At 41.4% G+C, this 24,321-nt stretch overlaps 1 protein-coding gene across 4 annotated transcripts in view; it reads left to right on the top strand.

Annotated features, from left to right (window-relative positions):
* The window catches only part of PDGFA (platelet derived growth factor subunit A), a 28,987-nt gene extending 5,558 nt beyond the window's left edge, over positions 1–23,429 (top strand). The window contains exons 3-7 of one of the 4 annotated variants that reach the window (XR_012676118.1): positions 4,763–4,867; positions 7,125–7,312; positions 15,233–15,359; positions 18,074–18,187; positions 18,300–21,507. Coding sequence is in view for 3 of the 4 variants with exons in the window: in XM_075165226.1 (XP_075021327.1) it covers positions 4,763–4,867; positions 7,125–7,312; positions 15,233–15,359; positions 23,262–23,395 (554 nt within the window). In the remaining variant the exon portion in view is untranslated. Of the gene's footprint in view, positions 1–4,762; positions 4,868–7,124; positions 7,313–15,232; positions 15,360–16,998; positions 17,082–18,073; positions 18,188–18,299; positions 21,508–23,261 lie in introns of those variants that run through there. The other 3 variants (XM_075165223.1, XM_075165226.1, XM_075165225.1) reach the window with 3 other exon arrangements.
* Positions 23,430–24,321: the final 892 nt, after the last annotated feature.

Raw genomic sequence — 24,321 nt, 5'->3', positions numbered from 1 at the left:
AAAAGAAAATCCAGGCCAAGTTGTCAGAGCCCAGTGCGGCATGTCTGATTCAAAGAGAAATCCCTGTAAAGACAACGTGAAAATTCTCCGTTTACATCAGAAAACAGGGTCTTAGATTAATTTGCTGTGATTGGGATCCATAGTCGGCGACGGAGTTTCATTGGCGTGACGGAGAGCAGAGTCTGACCCTATTTAAAAGAGAAAGCACGCATATCCCAGGAAGTAGGCAGCTGTAGTGTGCAGAGTACAGTTTTACTACTAACAGACTAAATCACCGAAACGGGGGCATTTCCTGTATTCTGCCTGTGAAGTTCTCTTTGGCTTAGCAGCGTGGTTTTTCTCCTCGCGCTTCACCTCTCCCATCTGTCCTGTGGGAGGTAGAGTTCATTTCATCACCTATTATGTTTGCCTCCCGCTGAGAACAGATTTTCCCCCAGTCATCTCCCTGCGTGGGGAAACGGAGGGCTGAGTGTGCTTCTTTGCATGGTTTAAGGGCATCAACCACAGGGTCACCTTAGGCCATGTGAATTTAACGGCCTGTGATTAAGAACTAGCAGAGCAGCTTCTGTTAAGTGGAGAAACGTTCTAAATTGACAGTATACCTTCATGGAAAAGTGTTACGATTGCTGCAGAGCTCAATCTATTGGAAAATCTTCTGTTGACTTTGTGGCTTTTGGTGTGGCGCGCAAATTAAGGATGTTACAATGCAGTGTGTTAACTTTCCTTGCACCGCTGAAACGTTATGAGAGGCGGGCATCTGCCATGTGTGTCCTGTGTTTTCCCTGAGACAGATAGAGGCAATACTCCTCCTCCTTTACAGTTGGTTGATCACATCTAGGTAAAGGGAAAAAAACCCAAACAAAACAGGATCTTGCAGGCTGCTACTTATATTTCCTTTAATAGATCAAAGTTGAAAACTTAATGACATCTATCTCTGCAGTTGGATGTCAGAAGGGCATACTTCCCATCAGCCAGAAAGAAGATCAAACAAACAGATTGACGTTGCCTTGGGCTTTCTGGCTCTAGGACCGATTTGTAAGACAGACCATTTCAGTTTATTGTACCTTACATTGAATTCCTGAAAAAAGAGATAATGAGAATTTCCTAAGCTGCTGCTGTTGGTACTAGAAGACTTGGACCTACACTGTTTGGATGCACATCAAAGTGACATCTAGAAGGGTTTGTGTTAAGACTGCCTATATTGGAGATTGTACCTCACATAGATTGATTGGGAAGGAGATGGCAATGCGAAAGTATAAATTGATAAATTTAAAATAACAGTAGTCTTAGGATACTTTCCACATGGTTATTTAGGGAGAAGAGTAACAGCATATTGGCAGAATGTCACAGGAACTCTGTGATTTATACTCCATGACCCAGTGGAAAAATGCCAATTTGACAAAAAAGAACAATTTCAGCTACACTAATGGATTGACCAAGGCTAATTGCAAGAGTTTTTCTACCCATCATTGATATGTTGTCAGTACATAAAAGATTATAGAGAAATGTCTTGATCGGCTGCCATGAAAACATTTTTTTATTATTAAAACGTTACGAGAGAGCTGCATTAATCTGGCTTCGTGCAGCATCCTCCATCTTCACTTAGTGACAAGCAGTGTTCAATTTCTAAACTAAGAACCACCCGTTTCTAAGCTTTCTGCTCTAAGCCTCATTTTGTGAGGCGCTAAGCACCCATAAACTCCCATTTCCTTTGCTAAGAGCTGAAACACCTTATCCTGCAACTTCGTGCTCCTAAGTCAGTACATTGGGGGGAAAAATAAATGCAAATTCTGATGTGATTCCTTTGGGAGTCCTTTTGCCAGATTGTAAATTAGGTATCAGGCTTCTTTAAAGTCAAATTAGAGAGTGCTATTTGTAATTACCGTAGCATCGTTGTTTTACTGAAATAAAAGAAAGTCTTCTGGCCACACATCCAGAGTGGGTTTCAAAGTGTGGGTTTCAAAGCTGACTTTCTGATTTTTCAGTCCTGCTTGGGCAGGACTCCTGTTGACTTAAAGATGGCTTGAAGTGCAGTGATTTTCCCATTAACTTCACTGGGATATGGAATTCCTTCCAAATGCCTGTGGGGATCAGGGGGACACCAAGTGTCTTTAGCATTGTAGTGTCTTCTGGCACCAGCCATGTGCTCCATAATTCTGTTTATTAAAAAAAAAAAACAAAAAACATTGATGCTGTGTTGATAGAAATAATACAATTTGTGTTGCATAATGCATTGAGGTTTGACTGGAACTTGTTTTGCAGTCTGCTGTGCTAGCTGTGTAGATCTCTTTTTTTAACCCCCACAGCGAGACGTGAACTTATGAAATGATATATATGCCTAAGATATGTAGCGAGACAGTGAGATACAGCATGAGCCAGAGGCCTTCTTCACCTTAGAAATCATCTTATAAGCAACACATGCTCCTCGACACGTCATTTTGCTTTATAAACATGGTGATAGAATATGGCTAATTGCAGCTGAGTTGAGCAGTTATATATAAGCACATGGCTTAACATATTGGTTAGCTGATCATACTATTCCTTTAGTCTTACCAGTTTCTTTAAACAAGATAGCAAATCAGTCATGTTAGAGGGAGCTATGCCAGCCTGTTGAATGTGGGATTAGGACCTGTGGCTCAGGCCTGCCGTCAACCTGGCATCATCGACGGTTTCTCTTTTCAGCAAGATGTCTGTGCCCACCAAGCCGTTCGGATTAGAGGCATTAGTTTTGTCTTTAATCTTTTTTAAACCTCTGTTTGCATGTGGACAGAGATGCTTCTTGCTCTGAGCCTGGCTTGGATCTTACACTGAGCAGAATTCATGCTGCTTTCTTTTGAGTGTCACTTTGTTGCCTCAAGTTAAGGGAGAGGTTGTGACAACTCGAAGCTGCCAGAAAGGAGGTCCGTATTAAGGTGTTGGGTGGCTGAGCGTTAGGAAGCGGAAGAGGGCTGGAGGAACGTCAGAACGGATCTTCATTTTGCATAACCCCATTTGGGGTCAGGTGGATGGCCTGGTGCCACTGGAATGGGATGCAGGAGACCTGGCGCTGCTCCCCAGCTCAGTTGCAAACTTCCTGTAGGGTCTCAGGCAAGCCATTTTATTTACCCCACTGATGAGTTTTCTGGAGTACAATAAAAGCAGAAATAAAATCTGTTAGTCATTGCTGTGTTACATTACAGGACTGGGACTGCAAATAAGGCCCGCTATCAGCTAATCAGGTTCCAAAACTTCCCATCAAAATCAATGGGAAACAAGCACTCTACATAGGAAATAGGAGCCAACTTATTTGGGTGAATTGAGAGTCTGGATTTCACACTGACTTATTTCAGACAAGGATCTGTTCAGCTGATTAGGAGAATAGACAGGACCAGTGGGTGATCCTGGCACGACCTCTTGGACCTCCCGTTTCATCTTCTCTTAGCTACCTACAATAATATTTTCCAAGGAGTGAAGATAGACCTTGAAGCACAGAGCTCTTTCTAAGGTGCTGAGGATACCGCTGTCTGCATGTCTTACCAGGCTCTGCAGGTGATTCCACCAGCTGCGTGCTCTTTAGGGCAGGATTTCTTGGAGGGAGGAGAAAAGGAGTCCGTTTGTTTTGTAGAGCAGACCCTTATGGTGTGCATTACTAATAAAGCTGAGAATAAAACAAGTTCCAGAGTCACAGTCAACTGTGGATGCAAAATGAACTGGAAGCAGGGAGTATGACAGTGCAGAAGACAGAGGAGCGTAGGACGTTGGTAGCATGTTGAGAGGGTAATTGAGTACTGTGTAATAAACATTTACGTTTTTTAGTGTACATCACAGTTTTCTTTGGAGCCAGTGATGTTGCAGAAGGGCACTCCAAGCAGCAGAGTGCTAAAAATCTTAGTGTTGGTGTACTGGAATCTGTGCAATCCTTAGTTTGCTTACATCTTCCTGATCCCCTGTTTGCAGATTGTGCTTGTCGTTTTCAGAACCCCACCGCATGGGACACGACCTGGACTGCTTCACTTAACAAAACCAAATAGTTGGAGCAGTTATTTTGTTGTTTTTTATGATAACTGAAATGCCAAGTTTTCCATCTTTGCTTTTTCTCATGGCCCTTTAACCCATGTGGTAGGCTTATTTAGGGAACAAGACAAGCCTGGATGCAGTCCCAGAGTTTGCAGTAGCTTCAGATGCCCCTCCAAAGGTTAGGATACTTCACAGGGGATTTGTTCTGCAACAGAGAGGCTAAAAGGAAACCCATGCTAGTTACTTTTTGCTTTTGATTCTGTCCTAGTACTGCCCTGAAAACCAAGCAAGAGAAAATTTACAGAGGCAGCATTGTTGCTGTTGGGTGTGTAATACCATATTTTCTACCGTAGCCTCATGCCAGAACTTCAAAAAACTTCTTGTAAGAAACATTTCACGTGAAATATTACTGTTCTTATTTCTACACCTTTCCAGTAAGAAAAGCTTTATTATGCCTTACACATAAAAATGCAACTGTTTTACTTTAGATATGGTTTTGTGTCACAGAGTGTGCACTGTTTCTGGGGGCTTTCAGTAAAATGGATATTAGAATTAAATTGTGCATGCTTATACATGACATTTGATGTCTGTGTCTTCCCTGCCTTATGCCTTTGCAATTGCATTGACAGGAGTTGCATTAGACTAATTGCAGCAGGATTTGGTCTTGTGCACATGTACAGCACAGATTTATATGTGTGGAACAGCACTGTAGCGACAATGGTGCGAGTAACGTAGCTAAGGTTTAATATTTTGTTTCCTGTTTTAGGATATGATGATGTTTCAGAAACAAACTTGAGATCTTATAGTGTTCATTCTGCTAAACATGTGCAAGAGAATCGTCCTGTGCCCATTCGCAGAAAAAGAAGCATTGGTAAGAAACCAGTTATTTGTACTTAGGGAGTAAAAACAGAAGGGGTGCTTTTGGTCAGCCAAGCAGGACATTTCACTGGAAAAATGTGACATGCACAAAGGAAAAAGGCCATTTCTAGTTTCTGTCTTTCTTTTTGCACAAAACAAGCCGTTGCCTGAGAACTGTCTTCTGGAGGATGTCCATAGGAGACAGACAAGCACAAATTCTTTACATTCACTTTCTTGTTGCAGCATGTTAGAAAGCTAGACCTTGGTTAGAAAATGCTGTGATATTCAATGTATAATTCATAGTGTGGGGAACAACTACAGCAGTGTGCTTTAAAAAACATCAACAGTTGGTAGAGTTTTAAGTACAGAAGCTCCACAAAAGGAAACAGCTTGACTCTTTATTCAAAAGAAAAAAAACAGTTTATCCAAAAAATTAAAAGCCATTGACTGAAATCCTAGGGCATTGATTTCCATCATTGTGTAGGGCACCAGGCATGTTTACGTGGGGATTTTTTTCTTATTAAACAATAATGATGGTGATCCAACAAAGCCCAAATATAAATTTAAAGACATGTTAATGAATTTTAGAATAGGATTTGTATGCAATGCTTGTCCATCTGGTTAGATCTGAGTGTTTTACCATTCCATTTGACTGTGGAAAAGATCCATGATCTCATCTATTATAGGTAATTCAGAGTCAATATATTTGTACTTTAAGCTACGGTGCTGCGCAGTAGATAGCACAGCATGCTGTCAGCGTGCATTTGCAGTGTGAATTGGCAAGCGCGCTCGTCACATTGAATGCCTCTAGAGAACAGCGGTTCTGAAACAGTCTGCTACACTTGGCACCTTACTCTGCAAGGTGTTGAATGCCTCCCCATAAAAGTCAGTGGGAACTGGATATGCTCAATAACTTGTAGGAGTTGCCGGCTATCTTGCAGTATTGGATCCGTTAGTTTTCTTGAGTTCATGGCATTGGGCATTGAGAAGAAGAATTTTCACTCTATTTAGCTGACTGAAATGCATCTCTTTCAAAACTAAGCCTAGATTTTCATGTTACAGGCACAGGCCGGGCCTGAACTTCTTGTACTTCAGAAGTAACTGAAGAAGCGCAGGCAGTATTCCAGTTCCCTGACACATCTAACCCAAAGCTATCACTGCTTCCACTCTATGGCAAAAAAATACAAGCTGCCTTCTGAAAACTTAGCATGGAATCACAGAATAGTTTGGGTTGGAAGGGACCTTTAAAGGTCATCTAGTCCAACCCCCCTGTCGTGGACAGGGACATCTTCAACTAGATCACTTATCATCAAAGAAGTTGTCCCTGCAATTGCTGTTATTTTCTGGACCATGTTGAATTGTCAGCTTGACGTCTTAGGCAGTCCCTAGGTTGAGAACAATACATGGTTTGGATTTTTCTGGCAGCATCATGCAGCAGCACAGAGCTACTCTTTCTGATCCTCATGTGGCTGAAACAGTTGTCTACAAGCTCACCTTACCTGAGCCCAGCAGGGTGTTGATTTAGCTGAAAATCACACTGCAGGTTCTTCGGTCATGCTACTCTTGTGGTTTTGTCTCATTCAAAAAATAACCAATTAAATAAAACCCAGCATGTACAAAGCTTTGATAACTTCATTCAAAAAAATGGCAGTTGCCCTTTGGCATGGCAGATGGACCAGACTCCCTGATGAGGGGATGTTAAGGTTTTGGAAGTGGAAACCCAAGACTCAGAAGTTTTAAGCTGGTGCAGGTTGTTTCCAGCTCAGCCAATTTGGGTGTGATATAAATATTCTCAATGCAACTTCTGTGGTGGTATGTGCTGGGTATTGCATGTTTGTGTGATAATATGTGTGCAGTGATGGCCCCGATATTGTAAAATAACAGCTGCTATTAGGCAGTGGCTATGAGGTTGTGTTAGAGGATCATCTAACCTGGAGAAGCCCCTGGCTTGCTGTCACTTCTGAAGAGCCAGAATTGTCTTATCTAATGGTATGTGCTCTGAGCTATGTTGGGAGCCGGGCCATTGTAAACCCTCATTTTAGGGCTGGGCTTTTGGGAGTGAGTCAAGCTTCTCTCTGCGCTAGCACACACAGTTTAGTGGTAGGCAAACAGTACTCAGCACCGACTTGTCAGTAAGCAATGGGAACTGAGAATATCATCTCAACCCGCCAGCTAAGGGTGCCACTCATAAATCGATGGTGGAGAGTATCTGGGTGCTCTGAGGTGAGAGCAGCTGCTCACCTGGAAGTGTGAATTTCTTGTGTTCGCAGAGGAAGCCATCCCGGCTGTCTGCAAAACACGGACGGTTATATACGAGATACCTCGGAGTCAGATTGATCCCACCTCTGCCAACTTCCTGATATGGCCACCCTGCGTGGAGGTGAAACGTTGCACTGGCTGTTGCAACACCAGCAGCGTGAAATGCCAGCCATCGCGGATACATCACAGAAGCGTCAAGGTGAGCAAATGGCTGCAGAGCCCTAAGAGGGTCCTCTTAAGTCTAAAAACTCCAGGTATTCTTGTGGCTGTTCGGTATGACTTGGATCTTCATTATCCATCCTCATAGCTGGAGGATCAGATACAATGCTCCTCTCCATTTTGAGTGAGCAGATGGCCTTTTCAAGTTACACGGTCTTTGGAAAATCTTGGGTTTGGATTTGATTTTCACAGGATTCCCTTTAGGTTTTTCTTCCTTTGTAATGAAAATAAAGTTGATTGTGTCTTTCCCATGATCTCGCACAGTACAAATCTTAAAGTTAAGAAGATAAAATGACTCAAGGGGCATTGGACTTAAAAAAATAAATAAATCACAGTATGGAATGCTGTTTTCTTAATTAAATATTATGCAGCCTAAATTAGGCTTTTATATTTGTCAACATAACACTTTTGATCTGAAAAAATGTGTTTCAAATTATCTTACCCCAGGGATAGAAGACTCAACGGCTTCATGCTGTATTTATTCATTAGACTAAATCCCTGTTGCAATTTTCCAGTAAATATTACGTGAAATATTTCTTATGTTCATTCGGCTTCACTGTGTTCTAATTTTTATCAGTATTTAAACAAGTAATGTTGATTTACATCTGCATGTAGGAGATTAGACTTTCACTTAGCATTTAAGACTCTGAGTTCTTGTTGCCCTGAGTATTTTAAGAGCAAAATTTAAAAAAAACTCAACACATTCTTGAACATAAAATTGCCCAGCCCAACATACTGATCACTGTACTTGCAATGGATTTCTGGTACTGTTAACCCATGTAGCGCTGTACGTCCTAAACACAAAATATGGCATCTAAGCCAGTTCGTTGTTTTTCGTACACACAGGCACGCATCTGAACAGGATTTCTTTTTCTTTTCTGTTTCTGAACATCTGAAAAATGTTTTCACACCCAAATAAGCTGGAGAAACATCTGAACAGATTTCCTCAGTCTTTCAAAAAATAATTACACTTTACACTTGCTTGCTGCCCTTACTTTGGGGGATACGCTTTGCAGAAACAATTAAAAATGAGGAAAAAATTGGGATCAATAATTATTTGAGGGCTGAGAACAAACTGGGGAAGTTGAAGCACTATAATTCTAAGCCATTCAGAGTAGGAGCTAAGCAGCAAAGTGCCTCAGGGTTATGATATCTAGTGCTGTTGCCTTGGGTTTGATACAGCTTCCAGTTAATTTTGTGTAGCAACTAATACGTACAAAGCAGCTGGAGATGCCCAGCAAAGAGCTGAGCCGTGTATTGTGAACTTGCTGTTGGTACTTGTGTATGACATTGCAACCCTGTGCTTGTTTCCTACCCCTGCAGTGATGGGGAAGATTAGAGAGAGAGAGAGGTTTGGCTTTCGAAGTCCCCTGCTGCTGGGGACACCGAGTGTTCCCTAGAAGCTACAAACTCCACTACTGGCAGCAGCTTTGCGGGATGTCATTGCTGGGGCTGCTTCCCCAGCGCACCACCACGTTAAAGAAATCTTAGTTTTTCATTCAGTTCGCTGATACGGTTTTAGTGCTTTTAGATTTGCATTCATTTTAGTAGGGCGCAAGCTAAAAGTAGGCTCAGCTGAGCAGCTGCTTTTTGCGGCTGTGTAAATATATTGCCACCAGCAATATCGATATACGTCAGCCAGCTTTGGAGGACTTTTTTCTTCCCAAGCTCCACAACTGCTCCAAACAGTCATTAAGTAGAAGGGGAAAAAAGGACAAGAGGTCAAGCAGGAACAGGATGTTCATTGTAAAGGTTGTAGGCTGACCCCACTGTCACACCAGAAATCTCTGAACAGAATCCATATTTATGCCCTCCAGAGTCAGATCCTCTTGTAGCTTTGATATAATTGATGGTTTTATGAGCCTTTTGCCAATCCTGCGTTCAGAGCTGAATGTCTGCTCATGCCATTAAGTAGCTGGCCCAGAGTGAGGGTCGCTGGAAAGGTAGGGGGAGCGGTTTTGGAGAGCCTTCTCAGCCGTTCCTGCAGTGCGGTTGGAAAGCCGTCCTGTGTTTTCCCCTGATGTCAGACTGCATAAAAGCCCTCTTTTGATTAAACGCTGAAAAGGCTTTCCCCACTTCCTCTTCATTGACAAGGTAGTGAGATCATAGCTGGCCCATTCACACTAGAAAAATGTTCACCCAGAAAGGTCAGCAAGTGGGTTTGCATCATCCAACAGGCGAAAGCAAAGGGTGTTTTCTTTGTCTTACTGAAGACCACTGTAGTCAAGGTTAAAAGACAGCCGTGGCAGTGTGGGAGGAGCAGCGGAGGTGCTTGTATTGGGGCATTCCTTTCTTGGGAACATGATTCAAAGGCTGTAGGGTTCAGGGATGTCCTTAGTTCGCCCTCACTGCGCCTTGGTCGGTGAAGTACTGTTGATGGGCTTGTGGAATTGGAGCTGTAAGGAGGCTCCAAGGCAGGGGTGTTGGTGGCACAGCTTCCCCGAAGCGGGTCCTCTAAGGTTTCCCTTTCATGGGGTGGGTTAGTAAAAGGTAGGTTTGCCCTGCACCATAACGGAGTGAGCCCATGAGGGCACAGCCTCCTGGTCCTAAAGACATCTCTATTCAGCAAGCTCTACCTGTACAGCACTGCAAAAATCGGAGTGAAATAAAGCGGCTGGTTGGGAGCTGCTCTTTGGTAGGAAGGAAGGAATTGTATTTCTCTTCTGATAGAGTAATGGTGACAAGGATTGGTGAGTTAGGGGTGTTGGTGTCTATTACAGATATATTTCCTCCTCTGTCTGCAAAAGCATTTCAGTAACATCTGCAGATTCTGTTGCTTCTGCACAGCGAGATCAAGTTTTTACCGAGTACCAGACCATAATTTATTTGAGGGGTTTCTGAACTGAGTCTTCCCAAGAGGTTTCTCATAATGTTGAGCATGATGTTCTTTGTGTATAGGGTCACGGCAGCAAAAACCAGTCAATATTATAGAGCAAATCCTGCCTATACTGCTAATTTTGAATAGCCAAGCTGAGTGTTATGGTTGTTTGCAGCAATGCTCATTTCCAAACTAAGAAACAAAAGTTAAGTCAGTCCATCTACCTCAGCTTTGCCTTCTGCTTGGCCTTGAGCCATAGCTGAAGCCATAGCTTGAGCTCATAGCTTCAGCCGTTTCTGAATATTCAATGTTGAGCTGATTTGGGGAAATTTAACTTACTATATTGTCACAGTAAATCAGTATGAGGGAAAGATGCAGAGGAAAGGAGCTGGAAAGGAGGGAATGCAGGAGCAGCTCCTCAGCTGTCACTTGGGAGGTGTTCAGAGAGGTTTCGAAGAGATGGAAAAAAATGCAGGAATTCAAAACAAGTTGTTCAGCAGAGCTACCCAGCCTCTGAAGAGGTTAAAAAGGCCTTGCAGAACAAATTGTGTGTGTAGGTAGAGTGGCTGTATGTAATGTTTGCAGGTTTAAGAACATTTTTCTTCAGTGATTGTTTCTATCATTAGGATAAAGAGCACTTTGATTTTAGCTGTGGCTTAACTGGAGATTACTGCCAGCACTTGGTGGGACCTGCAGGCAGGACCAGCTGACAGGTATCAAAGGTCAATTTAAGAATGGAAGAAACAAGGGAAGCACCAATACAGGTGAAGACAAGACAGAAAACCAGGTGCCCTCCGAGCCTGAGAGGAACGCTGCCATCGCGAGTTGCCTGGGCAAGGCTTGGCTCCCGCTTGCGGAGGACACAGAGACCCCCCGTCAGCCATTCCCCCTGCGGGGCGGGTAGCGGGTTTGTTGCAGCACCCTCCAGTTCTGCCCCCGGACCCTTCCTCCAGCCGTGCCCCCGCTGCCGCACCGCCACACCGCCCTCTGAGCCCGCTCCCGCCGCGGAGTCTCCCTACTGCCCCCGCTCCCCCGACGCCTTCCCAGCGTGCCCCGCGGCCGCCTCAGCTTCCCGCGCCGCGGGGACTGCGTTTCCCAGCGTGCCCCGCTGCCGTGACAGGGCTTCCCGCCGCCCCGGGGCCTGGCCCGGCCGCGGACCTTCCCCCCGCCAACCCGGGGCTGTGAGAGGGCTTCCCGCCGCCCCGGGTCCTGGACCGGCCGCAGACCTCCCTCCCCCGTCCCCCAACCCGGGGCTGTGAGAGGGCTTCCCGCCACCTTGGGGCCTGGCCCGGCTGCGGCCCCTCCACCCGGGGCTGTGACAAGGCTTCTCCTTGTCCCAGGCACTGACAGGGCCACCCCCTGACCCTGGAGCTGTGGTAGGGCCGCCCCCGCCTTGTGCGGTAACAGGACGGTGCAGCCCTGGGCCTCGCTTCCCTGCAGGGAAAACTCTCCCTACCCCACCCTGTGCACAAGGCTTTTCTTAGGTAGGGATTTTGACTGAGGAGTGCCCTGTAAATGTCTTTAATGGGTATTTTAGGATGGGTGGCTGCCAGGCTCTGCGGTGGCTGGCTTCCCCACCGCTTCCCACCCTGCCTGCGCTGGGCCGGCGCGCACAGCTGCCGTGGTCAGTCCCGCCGTCCCGACCCTGGAGCGGCGGCTCCGGTCCTGCGAAATGTTCAGTGACTTGCCAGGCCCCGCAGGATCCCTGATCCCTGCTCAGTCCTTCTGGGGCCTTTATGGCCTGTTGACCTACGTCTTCCTCGCAGACCTGAGGGCTGTAAAGATCACAGTTGCAAGGTGGAGGTAGGTTTTTCCTCCATCATATCAGCACACGTTTATTTTAATATGGAAGAAATAGATGCTTCCAAAAAGCATCCTCATTCAGTTGTTTTTTGGTTTTATTTCCCATCCTGTATTTAGCTATCAGCCACATGAGTTTTGCTGTTATGAGGAATTTTCTGCACTGGGACTTCTCTTGCAAGTTCCTGACCGTGATAAATTTTGGCTTTGTGCTAGAGGTCTTGTTTTTTTCCTGGTGTTAGTCCTTGATTTCATCTCTCCTGGAGAAGCTCTAGAAAAGGTGTTCCCATGATGTTTCTCTTAGGCCACATATTTTTATCAGATTTTATTTTCATTTTTACTTAGCCACCACACCATACTGCAGGATAGTACCTAGAGTCTACAGTGATAGAAGTATGGTGCCACCGATTATATGCTATGTAACTAAGCTGGTCAGTTATTTCACTGTCTTTCTCGTAGAGAGCTTTTATATAGTGATATTTTGTGGTTTTGGAGGATTTGAGGTTGCATGGTTTTTAGTTTTGTTGCATTAGAGACAAGTAAAAGAAGCTGATCTTGGTTTGCTGAGGACTGACCATCTCAAACCATTTGGTAATACACTTGAGAGTAACTGTACAAGTTAAACACCAGGGAGAAAAAATATAAAGAAGAAAAAAGATGCTAACACAAGGCCAAATTCCATGCTGTTAGCATAGTTATCCTTGTTTATACCCACTGAAAATCTGACCTGCAACCCATATAATTTTAGATTAGCATTAATTACAGATCCTGTGTGGCAACAGGTATTAACAGATGACACAAGCACAGCAATTTATCTGGTTTGTGCTGCTTCAGTTTGAATATTTGCAACATCTTACAAAACAACATTCCTTTAACTTGTGTAGCATAAAGTAGGGCAATGGAACGTATGCTGGATTGTATCTTAACTACAGTACAGTAAAAAACAGCTTTAAATTGCTGCATAAATTCATTATGAACCTATTCTTCAAAGTATTATCTTTTTTTTTTTTTACTGTTGTTTAATACCAAATAGCCACAGGAACTGCATATATCTTTCGGTTTGGAAAACAAAGCAAAACAAGGGCAGACTTTAAAAAGCTTGATGACAGTTTATTTTTGTTGCGTCTAATTTTCAATAAGACTGCTTTATTCTAACAGCTGTAATAAGCATGGCAGATCTGAAAGCTGTTTCATGATTGCTGGGTCTCTTTCTTTGTCTCTGATGATGGAGGTGTCTTAATTACTGTTTGTTTTTGTAAATTTTAAGGATTAGTCATCCTTTGATGCCAGATGACTCAGTTGTACCATACATTTTCAAATCTTTGCGTTCAAAGGCTTGATGGAGTTGCGTTCTGGTAGGAGATTTTGAAACATACTGCTTCAACCCATAGTTAGTCTTTCAGCAAAAGCATTCTTGTATGTCACGGCCAGCTCTTAATCTGTTTATATGGATATCTGACAGTTCTAGAAGATACCTTTTAATGTGGACATTTCAGTTATTGCATCTGTCTGCCTGCAACTTTGTTTGCTGGGTAAATGAAAATTGTCTCCAGATCCTGTTGACAGAAGAGGCGGTGACTAAAATGTGGATCTGAACTCCTGGCTCCATGAAAGCAATGGCAGATCTCCCATTGACTTTAATAAGGCCGGGATTTTGCTCTAGCTTCTGTTACTGTCATTCAGAGGTCCTTGGTAGTTTACGTCCACAGAACCAGAAGAGTGTTTCTGGGAACTGGGGATGTGATGTTTTTTTCCAGCCACCACTCTCATTTTGTGACACTGTTGTTCCACGTTTGGGAGGGCCAGGGAATGATTTTCATAGTGTGAAGATTGATTTGGAGCATTAAATCCCCACCAAACACACAAGTAAACCATTACCAGGAGAGTCTAGTGTAATTTTGGATGCATTATTTGGTAGTAACTGGAGCTTTTGGTTGGATCAGACTTTACGGCTTCATCGTGTAATTTTTGTAGAGACAACCAGCCTTTCTTGTCCTTCTACTCCCTCATCTGTCTGATTTATAACACACCTGTTCTGTGTAGTCGTCTTCTTTGCTGGGACAGCCACATTGCAGCCCCCTTTTGTCAAATGGTAGATAAATCATCAGTAGTACTGAGAAGCCATGATTTCGTTTCAGCGATTTCCATTTCAAGCAAATGATTATTACCTATTCATGCAGTGTTTAACACAATTGTAAACTAAACGTTGGACCCCTACACACTGTCTAGCACTCTCTTTGCCCACATTATGCCATATTCCCTTGCACGGCCATGACCATCATGCCCGTTACACTTAGCACAAGTCTGTGCCCAGCATCCCACTGCCCATTTCAGCGCCCGAGCACGGCAGTGTTCCTGCCCCCTCGCCATTCCTCTCCTGGCTGCTGGCACCAAGTTGGTCCAGATGTCCTCGTGTTCAGTATCCCCCACCCCAACATCCTTCTCTTCTGCATTGGTTTCCTTCAGATGTGAGACCTGCATGTAGCCAGAGCTTCTCCAGCATGCTCCTTCTTCCAACCTCATCTTGGCCTTCAGACTTTTGTTTTTTTAAGGATGCCAGTGCTTTGGCCCAAAGTGGAGCAGTGCAGTTGGAAGCAGTTGGATGGACTGGAGGGAAATAGTGTACCTGCCAGCTATCCACAATAAAGCCAAAGGCTGGATCCAGTTTGCAAGGGGTAGTTCCCTTGGACCTAAAAACAGTGCACGGGAACTTCTGTAAACAAGTCCCAGGTCATTGCAAGAAGTGAGTAGGATTGAGATTGCTGCTTTCTAAGCTGATATTCAGATCCCGGTTCTGTAAAGAGTTGGGCACTTTACGTTCAGGGGGCTCTGGAGACACCAATTTGTAGATTATAAAATGTATTACAAACCAACCTAATGCCTTCACTGTTAGCCTTCAGCTTAAGAACAGTGGTCAACATGTACAGAAGATCATGCTAAAAGTGGCAGTCTACAAGAGCAACCACTGATTTGAAAGCATATAGAAGTTTGTTGTGATATATGTGAAAACTGAGTTGCTTAAAACTTCAAACCAAAATGAATGGGAAATTGTTTATCTCTTGGGGAAAAGAAAATTGTTTCAAACTGTTGAACTTGAATAAACAAATAGTCTGTGCAATAAATAGTTACGCGATGCACAATTAAGATAACAGATGATTAGTGTGCTAACATTTTATATGGGTTTGGCTACATTAAAAAATAGAGGTATATAGTTATCTGTCTTCAGTTCTGAACTATAACTATGTTAATGTGTCTCAGTACATACCTCATCGTATTTTATAGGTGGCAAAAGTGGAGTATGTTAGAAAAAAGCCAAAATTAAAAGAAGTTCTGGTGAGATTAGAAGAGCATATGGAATGCACCTGTACATCATCAAATACTAATTCAGATTATAGAGAAGAAGAAACTGGTATGTTTTCCTTTTTTTTTTTTTTTTTTTTCCATTAATGCTGATTTCATATGGACCTTATTTTTATATTAGTAAAGAATGTAAGCAAACTTTGCTTCCACTGAACTCAGTAGAGAAGCTCCCAGCTACTTCTCTGTGCATTGAAGATGCAAAATTAGGGACAGTTTGTGCTGGATAAAAGAGTCTGCATTTGAAGTTTAAAGTGTATCAATTCTCATTAGGTTAGCCTTTAAATAAACATAAATGCCCGGTAGTATTCAGGTCTTGCTTAACTAAGTTAAAGGTTGTCATGTTGCAGCTTATTGGTGAACTCTGTTGCCTAATTTCTTTAGACTTTGTGAAGACAGGACTAAGGCTGAGATTTACTTGACCTTGGGGAAAATATTAACGAAATGAATGTAAAGCACTTAGGAATAAATTCAGTATTCAGGAGTAAGGAGTTTTGAAACAACATTGCCTGTTCCTGTTGTTTTCTTACTTATATATAGTCAAGAATTTATTGTCAGTTGTCATGTTAAATCTAAGTTTGCCTTATCAAGCTAACATTTAAGTTATCATGGGGAAAGATTTATGGGGAAAAATATTTATTTTCAATGTGACTTTCATAAAACCACCTAAAATCGTTAGCTAAGATCCTCTTACTAGGGTGCAATCAATGCAGAACTTGACACGTATTCAGGAAACCCACTACAATAGAAAGGACACTTCCCTTTCCCCTGATTTTGGTTGAAGGCAGCCTCAAAAGTTTGCTTTCACGTCTGCCAAGAATTTAGGGGTGCTGTAGACCCAGCCCTAAAATTAGAGTCACTGAAGAGCAGATAAATATAACAAGAAAGCTGCCCAAAGGTGATGGATTTCATACGTGGCTGGGTAAGGAAGGGTTTTCTGTACTGTCTCCATCCAGCATGGAGACATAAATCTGGTCTAAGCGAATGTAAACTTCAGTTGCTATGTACAGAGCAGAAGAATTAGGATTTGTATAAAAGCAAAGTTAGGCCTCTGCTGTGATTTTATTGGACATCAATTTATAATCTGAGCTGAGTGTTTTAGCTGAAACTAGGTTGAGTTATGAGTAGACAAAACCACATTTAAAATAGTTATTTTTGTGTGTGTATGGTTTGATATTTTTTCTATGTCTTCTATTTGGGAAAAAAGTTTCAGTAGATCAATTTCAGTTTTCCAAAATGTCTTTAATTGCCAAAGACTAAGCAGTTAAGATTTTAAGATGAAAACTTTTCTTTTTGGTGTGTGAAAAATGGGGTAGAATTGTCATGGAAGAATATAGATTTCTAGGATTTAATTACTGATAGGAACAAAACTTGCACCAGCAAGTGGATGATGAGCTGAAAATAGCTTAACTACAGAGCTGAAAGCAAATGTTGAGTACTGCATGGTAACAGTAATTATAGATGGATCTTGGAAATGACGTATGCAATGCCAACTTCGTTTATTATTTCTTTACTTTTGTATAATTACTTTGTAAATGGAATGTCAAATCAGACGTTATGAAGTTATTACTTTAATGCAAAGGATAATGAGATTTCTTTGAAATGTAAACGGTTTGAGTACTTATTACTTCAGTGTTCAACGAAATGCATTACCTTAGGGCTTTTTACCAGCCCTGCCCTTATGTTAACAGGAAGGCCTAGGGAATCAGGTAAAAAACGGAAACGAAAAAAGTTAAAACCAACATAAAACCTACTGGAACTATTTGATATTCAGGTAGGACCTATATGCTGAACACCCTAATAGCACAAGTACTGGAAAACTTAATCAAATATCATCACTTCAACTTAATCACTGTTCAAAATCTTGACACTTGCTACCTCAAGGCTGCAAAGAGATTAGATTTGATTGGCTTTGATAATTCTACCTGCTGGTATTTTTCCTTTAAGCTCCACATCACCATCAGCATCTTACATTCTTGAGCTACTTCCTTTTCTTGCCTTTTTTGTTTCTTTTTTTTGGAGGGTGCTAATACTTCAGCTTCTGAAATCTCAAGTTCCATTGCCTCTGCTTTTGTTTCATTATTATTGATTTCTGAGGTCAAAGCATCACATAATAATGCATGAATGAATTGCCAGGTTACGAATTCTTGTGTTCCCAGTCATTGGCTGTGAAACACTGAGTGTGCATACAGCAAAAACTATTATATGCATGACCATCAAACCCATGTTTTGGCATGAACTGGGATTGATTGTACATGCACCTGAGACAGTCTGATGATCTGCCTACCTGACAAGGAAGATGCTTAGAAATACCATGTTTTTGTGTTGCAGGGACCTGTGTTACTTACACCAGAAAATTAAGATCTTTTTTTTGGTCTGTTCAGTCTCAGTAGGATGATGACAGTCGGTCATCAAAATTCATGAGGCTTTGAGTGTAGTGAAAAACTAACACCCTCTCAATGCAAAAATGACTGAAATCCTTTGGCCAACATATTAGCAATGTATGATGATGGCGATACACATTCCAAATTAAATATGGAATTTCCATTTCTTAATGACTTGAAATTATGTAAACTGCAGCACTTGCAATTGATTCTAGTATTTGGAGTGGGAATGATTTGGATTTTGCAATGTATGTGCCTAACGCCTGGATGATGGTGAATTTAATTTCAAGCACCTATTTTTGCACATAAACTCCCAATGGCAGTTTTCATTTATACCGATGTATCGTTTCTAAAGAATGCTAAACTTGATATCCTGTTTCAGATTAACAGGTATTTATTGGGAGTAGTATGATAGAAGCAAAGATTTTCTAAAATTCAACTTTAAAAGTGAGCATGTAAACTCAATCAAAACAGCATTTAGAACTTCTTGTCCCAGGTTAGTGACTCTTCATGCAGAACAGTTTTTTTTTTTTTTTAAGTCATCTACTTAGAGGATAGGACCTTTGATTCTAATCATAGAGTTATTGTATCTTTTTTCTCTCCTGCAGATGTAAGGTGAAAATAAGCTAGAAAAAAAACTTCTCTCTGGGACATGGATGTACATGGTTTGTTACATTCCTGAACCTACTATGTATGGTGCTTATTGACTGTATACTTTATTTGTTCTCCTATGTGAAAAAACTGGCTCAAAAGAACACTTAATGAGAACAAAGAGACAATGTACATTTGTTTAATGTGACATCAAAGCAAGTATTGTAGCACTCTGTGAAACAATAGGAAGCTTCCCTGTCCAAAAAAAGAGAAAAAAATGAAAGAAAGAAAAACAGAAAAGAAAAAAAGACAGTTGAATGAATGGAGGATACCAAAAGTACTCAAAAACATGACAAAAATCTAAGTGAATAGTGGATTTCTGTCAGAGCAGTCAACGGTGCTTTACGTCAAGAAATGTGCCTGCGTTCTTGATGAAGATGGATGGACACTGATGGACTTCAGGCACAAAAAAAGCAGGAATGTATGAAATGATCAAATGCCACGCAAACACTATAGAACAATACATCCTTGCTTGGTGGTGTTTTAAAAGTCTATACAAAAAAACCTTCTGGGGAGCCTTAAGTGGATTTTTTTTTTTTTACACCATAAAGTGATTATTAAGTTTTCTTTTTACTCTTTGCCTAGCTTTTTATTATCTCTTGGACTACATTTGCCAATAACACATATAAAAGACTGGTATAACAATAAGCAGAACACAAAACATTATGGTATTTCTCCTAGTGGGATGCAAACTAATGAGATGTATTAAAATAAAAACGGTATACCTATGCATAATTTTCTAGACGTTTCTTGGTTTATGTTCCCCAACCTCCCCCGTAATTTAAAGCATTACATAAAAAGAAAAAAAGCGAAAAAGAAAGAGATGTGCGTAAACAAATCATAGGATATCCATGCAAAAATCCTTTTTTTCCTTTAAGACTTATGCCAGTTGCCTACTAGTGATATTGTGTTAGCAATTGTCATTCTTATCAGTGAACAGATACTTTAATTTCACATGTTGGAGCTGCGTGAAATGTACAAATTCTTGTATCTGCATTGTACAATGTCATGGTGGCATGGGAACTACCTTGCTGCAAATATTTGAACAAAACCTAAAATTCTTTATTTTTGGTAAAATGTTATGCTTTATGTGTATTCAACAGAAATATGTGTTTTTGTAAAGGTGAAGTTTGTATTTTTATCTAAAAATTAACAGTTTTATATACCTGAGAAAGCCTGCTATGTTTTCTTGAACCAAAAAAAAAAAAAAAAGAAAAAAGAAAAAAAAAAGCATTTTGTGGTCATATTTTTGTAGTAGAATAGCCCAAATAACATCAAAATCTATTTTAACTATAGCAGGGCAGATAAAATACTCTGGCACCAGCTCCTGTGTTTTCAAAGTGCCAAAGGATTAAATGTTCAGTTCCCCACGGATTGCAGTGGGAGCCACATGGCTAAATCCTTCTGTACTGCTTTGGAAATTTAGGGCTGTGCCAGATATGACATGGCTACTCACTTGGCCAAAATCACTGCCCCACCCCAGTAGTTTGGATTATGTACCCTTTGTTTTAGTTGGATTATCACATTGGATATGTAAAATGAACTACTGGATTCTTTTATTTGTGAAACATCTACAAAGAGATGAAAGAGTTTTCTTAGTTTGGAACGACAAAAAAGTTTCTCTTGAAGACAGTGTTTCCACTCAGATAAAAAATATCTTCAAATGTGAATGAACTGCAGAACCTTAAAACAACAAGAGAGAGAGATTTTTAACCTTTCCATTTCTTTAAATATAGTTCAAACATTCCCCTCCAGTTCCTGTAGCTATGTCCAATTTCAACCAAACAAAGCAATGGTAGCTAACAGGCATTATTGGCTTCAGTTGCTAATGCAGAGATAGAGTTAGTCACCGTTCTATTTTGTGATCATTTTCCCAATGTATTTGTTGAGCACCAAAACTGGAAATACATTTAACTAAGATTGTCTGTGCTTGTTTTCCACTAAGTGTACTGTTCACAATGTTATGCACATGAATGTATGTGTCTGCGTTTAAAAAAGTGTATAAAATGTAATTTATATATTTATGTTTCAGTGGGATGCCAATAATGTTGCTCCGTTCCTTTTTTGTCTAAAAGATATCTAATGAAAAAAAAAAACATATATCCATTAAAATCATGTAGATGAAAAGCATTATGTGACCCACTCAGACACTGTGCAGGTATGAAAGGATGTCAAAGTCACTTACGTGGAATAATTTGCAAAACAACTTTTTGAGAGTCCTATGGTTGCACTGGCATAAGAAGGTTGCATTCAGATCTATGGGCCAGCCTCCCTGGAGTGACTCCATTGAGTATAATGGAGCTCTGCTGATTTACATCACGAGTGAGTCTGGCCCTATATTAAAGTCTTGGGAAAAAAGCAAACTGAGAGGCATGCATTTTATTGGTGCCAGCAAATAAATGTGTTATGCCAAATTCAGAAAATCAGGAGAGAAGGAAGACTGAACGGAGTCTTTTCCAGTAGTTGTTTGTTTGAGACTTGTAGTCTCGAGTTAATTTTGTTACCAGGAATGAAATGCACATGAGTCTTTGTTCTCAAGCACAGTGTTTATACGGCATGCAGCAGAAAACACAAAAATCTCAGGGCTATATTCTCAGCTAGTATAAATTGGCAAATGTTCTTGACTTTAGCCGCCCCTATGCTAATTTACATCAGATGAGGATCCAGTCCACGGTTTTTAAAATACGAGGAGTAGTGTCATGACATATGCGTCATTTACTGTAGTCCAGCTGAGACATTACCCGCCAGCCTTTCGAACGTTACAGGCTATGGTATTAGTCCTTCTTCTTCAAGGTGGCAGATACAACCAGAAGGAACAGTAACATTAAAGGTTGTGACACAGGAGACACTAATTCAAAGTTAAGTTGGACATTTCAAGGGCCATATCCTCAGCTGGTGTAAATCACCATCACTCCATTGCCTGCAATGGAGCTGTACCAAGCTTACACCACTTGAGGGGCTGGTCCTTCATTCTTGCTCATCCTTCACTACTTGGTCCTGCAGGGATCTCAGATTGTCGTGTACTGTTAATGTAATCCTGTGTTCTCTAATACTTAAGCACAATAAGTGAATATAAGAATGAGTGTCAGACTTAACTTTGAATGTCCAAGCTCTGAAATGGTTTGTTTCACCATTGTGGCTGTAAATTAAACAGTTCTCTGTGCATTTGTGAATGCCGTGTCATATCTTCTTCCGCTGTCTACTGGAGGTGGACTCCATCTGGACTTCTAAAGTGCAACATTTGGAGTGTTACAGGGAAGGGTGTGAGCAATCGGAGCTGCAAGATGTTTGATTGACAGCTTTGTTATATGTGGGGTGGGGGGCTAGTAGGGGGCTTAATGAAGGAGTTGAAGATGATAGTTGAAAGTTGAAGATGATAGATGAAAGTCACGTTTCCATGCAATCCTTTAACACCTTGTCGTTTTTGTCCTTGCACGTACTAGGTAGAGACTTGGGAGTAAAATATTTTTCTGTTTTACATTCTGCAGTCACTTCCTCTGTCCAGAGATTCAGAAATTGTTGGTCTGATTTAATCTTTTTTGAGGTCTGGTCAGAAAGTATATGTGTAGGGAACTGCCCCCCCCAAAATGTCAGTGTCACAATATGGTGCAGGGGCGCTGATTCTATTCAATTCGTTACATTTAATTCTATGCTTCATCTTTCCAGAGCTGCCCTTTAGTTGCTTTTGTTGAGTGAAATCAAGGATAACGAGACCGTTTGCTTTCCTTTTCCCCTGTCCTCCATCCTGCTTGGCATCTGCTTTATTAGACAGTGCAGAGTGACTACAGGCAGTTGCTCCTCTCCAGCCCTGGAGGTTCGTAGGCACCTCCAGCACTTCTGTGTCTTTGGGCTTAGGCTTTTTACTCTGCTTGGAACAGCATCTCATGGTTCTTCTCCCTTCAGGCTTCAGCATTCCAGCTATGAGGTTCTCTTGGCTGTCCTCCTCAGGTCCATGTTGCCTTTCTGTGGTCTACTTTCCAGCTATTCTCTGCCTGACTTGCCATCCCTCTGTTTCTGTCTCTCAAAAATGATTTTCCCTTCCTAGGATCTGTCTCATCATCTCTCTCTTCTCTCTCCTCCTGCCTGACAGAACAGCCTTTGATCTGTTTATCTCCAAATCAATTGCTTTATCTAGGCATGTGCCCCGAGATCCTGTCTCCCAGGCCTACAGGCCCCTAACTGACCCCCACATGAGAGACAAATGCTGTTATATAGACACGTGTTTGTGGAGAGAAAAAGGTTCATCTTTGCATTTGGAAAAATACTCATTACTGAAGTCTCCCTGCTAAAGCTCTGTCTAATTCCAGCAACAGTGTAACTCTGGAATAGTGGCATTGAAGCTATTCCAGACATCTGACAGTTCAAGTAAGATCAGTGGCCCCGTTTATAATTTAATTTGAAAGTGTACCCAAAAGCAAAGATGACGTTTCAAAGCTACCTCAGATTTGCATGCTCGTATTTTACTGTAATTTGAAGGAAATCATGTTTGTAGGCCCCTTCCATAGCTTTGAAAATCTTACCCTGAATCTTTATCTGACCCTCTCTTGGACTGGAAATTGTGGTTGCTTTAAAACAGAAACAATGTGGAGGTTTTCAAGGAAGTAATTTTCTTGGTGTTTCTACTCCACAGCTTCTAGTACTAGCAGATCTCAGAAAGAGTCAGGTAAAAATCGTTTAAACCCATAAGAATCCCACTTAAGTTTGCTTTAATTTCAGGTAACAGAGAAAATCAGCCTATGTTTTGTATTTATTATTTCATTTAATTACTGTGTGTTTTCCCATGTTTTAATAGCAAGGTATTATTCCATGTCTGAGCTTTTCTGTGCCGCTCTTTGCTGTAGCATCTCTGCGGCACAGCCTTGAACTGGTTTGTATTCATATCTCCTCTGAAATAAAGAACTATTGTTATCCCATTTTAGGCGAGACCGAGGCATGGAGAAATGACTGTGCAAGGTCACACAGCAAGGCTATGGCAGAACCAGGGATAGGACTCAGATCTGAGTGCTCATCCAGTGCCCTAAATCACACGACCATCTTCCCTTTCCAAGAATGAATCCTTGCACCCTTAGAGCTAAATACTGAAAAGATTGAGGGTAAGTCATTTTGCCTAATTATTGTGCATCAGATACATGATCAAAAACCACTGCCATATCATCAGAGAATGTAGTGACTGATGAAAATCCAGCTTTCTGCCCATGCAATTATGCAGCCTTTTATGCTATCATGAGCTAATAATTTCCTGCATCTCTGAGGAGTCAACCTTTGGTGACTTACAGTGAAAATTAGGCACATAGAACAAATCAAGACTCAGATTTTATGGGAATTTACAGAAATTCAGTAGACAATTTTCATTGTACTTCCCTTCAGTTCAGTGTCATTCATTCCTTTTATGGTGTGGGTAACATTTCCTAAGGGAACTGCTTTTATCATGGGCCCAATCCTGAATTTTTTTCCCAGGCCCTAACATGGAAAAGCACTTTAAGAGGTGCCTGTGTTTGCCCTTCTTCAAACCAGTGCCTAAGCATGCTTGTAACTTCGGACAAACATCCGATTGACCTCAGGCAAATAGAGCAGAGTTGATGCTTTATTATTCTTTTTGAGTAGGGTGTGCCTTCCTGACACAGGATCCCAGTTGTGGGATGGGGTCTTCATGCTCTTAGAGTGTTGAAGTATGTTGTAGGCAACCCCAAAGATGAAGTAACAAGACTAGAATATACAACTAGAAAAACAGCTGGGAGAATTCCACCCTCTTCTACTCCCATGGAGGTTGCCATTTTGAAATACATATTTGTTCCTTTTTGGGAAAGTACTTTCCTGGCATGGGTGGATTCAGAACTGCAATTACTAATGCCAGTGATCCCATTTTAAGATTATCTTTTTGGGTACCTCAGTGAATATAACTTGAGAACTCACGGTCATATCCATAACAGACCAATTTGAGATGAGAAAATATAATGAGAGTGAATTTCATGTGAAATA

The sequence above is a fragment of the Calonectris borealis genome, chromosome 16 (assembly GCF_964195595.1).
Source record: "Calonectris borealis chromosome 16, bCalBor7.hap1.2, whole genome shotgun sequence".
NCBI classification, from domain to species: domain Eukaryota; kingdom Metazoa; phylum Chordata; class Aves; order Procellariiformes; family Procellariidae; genus Calonectris; species Calonectris borealis.
Note: the sequence above shows the minus strand (reverse complement) of the source record. Positions and strands in the feature narration are given on the sequence as shown.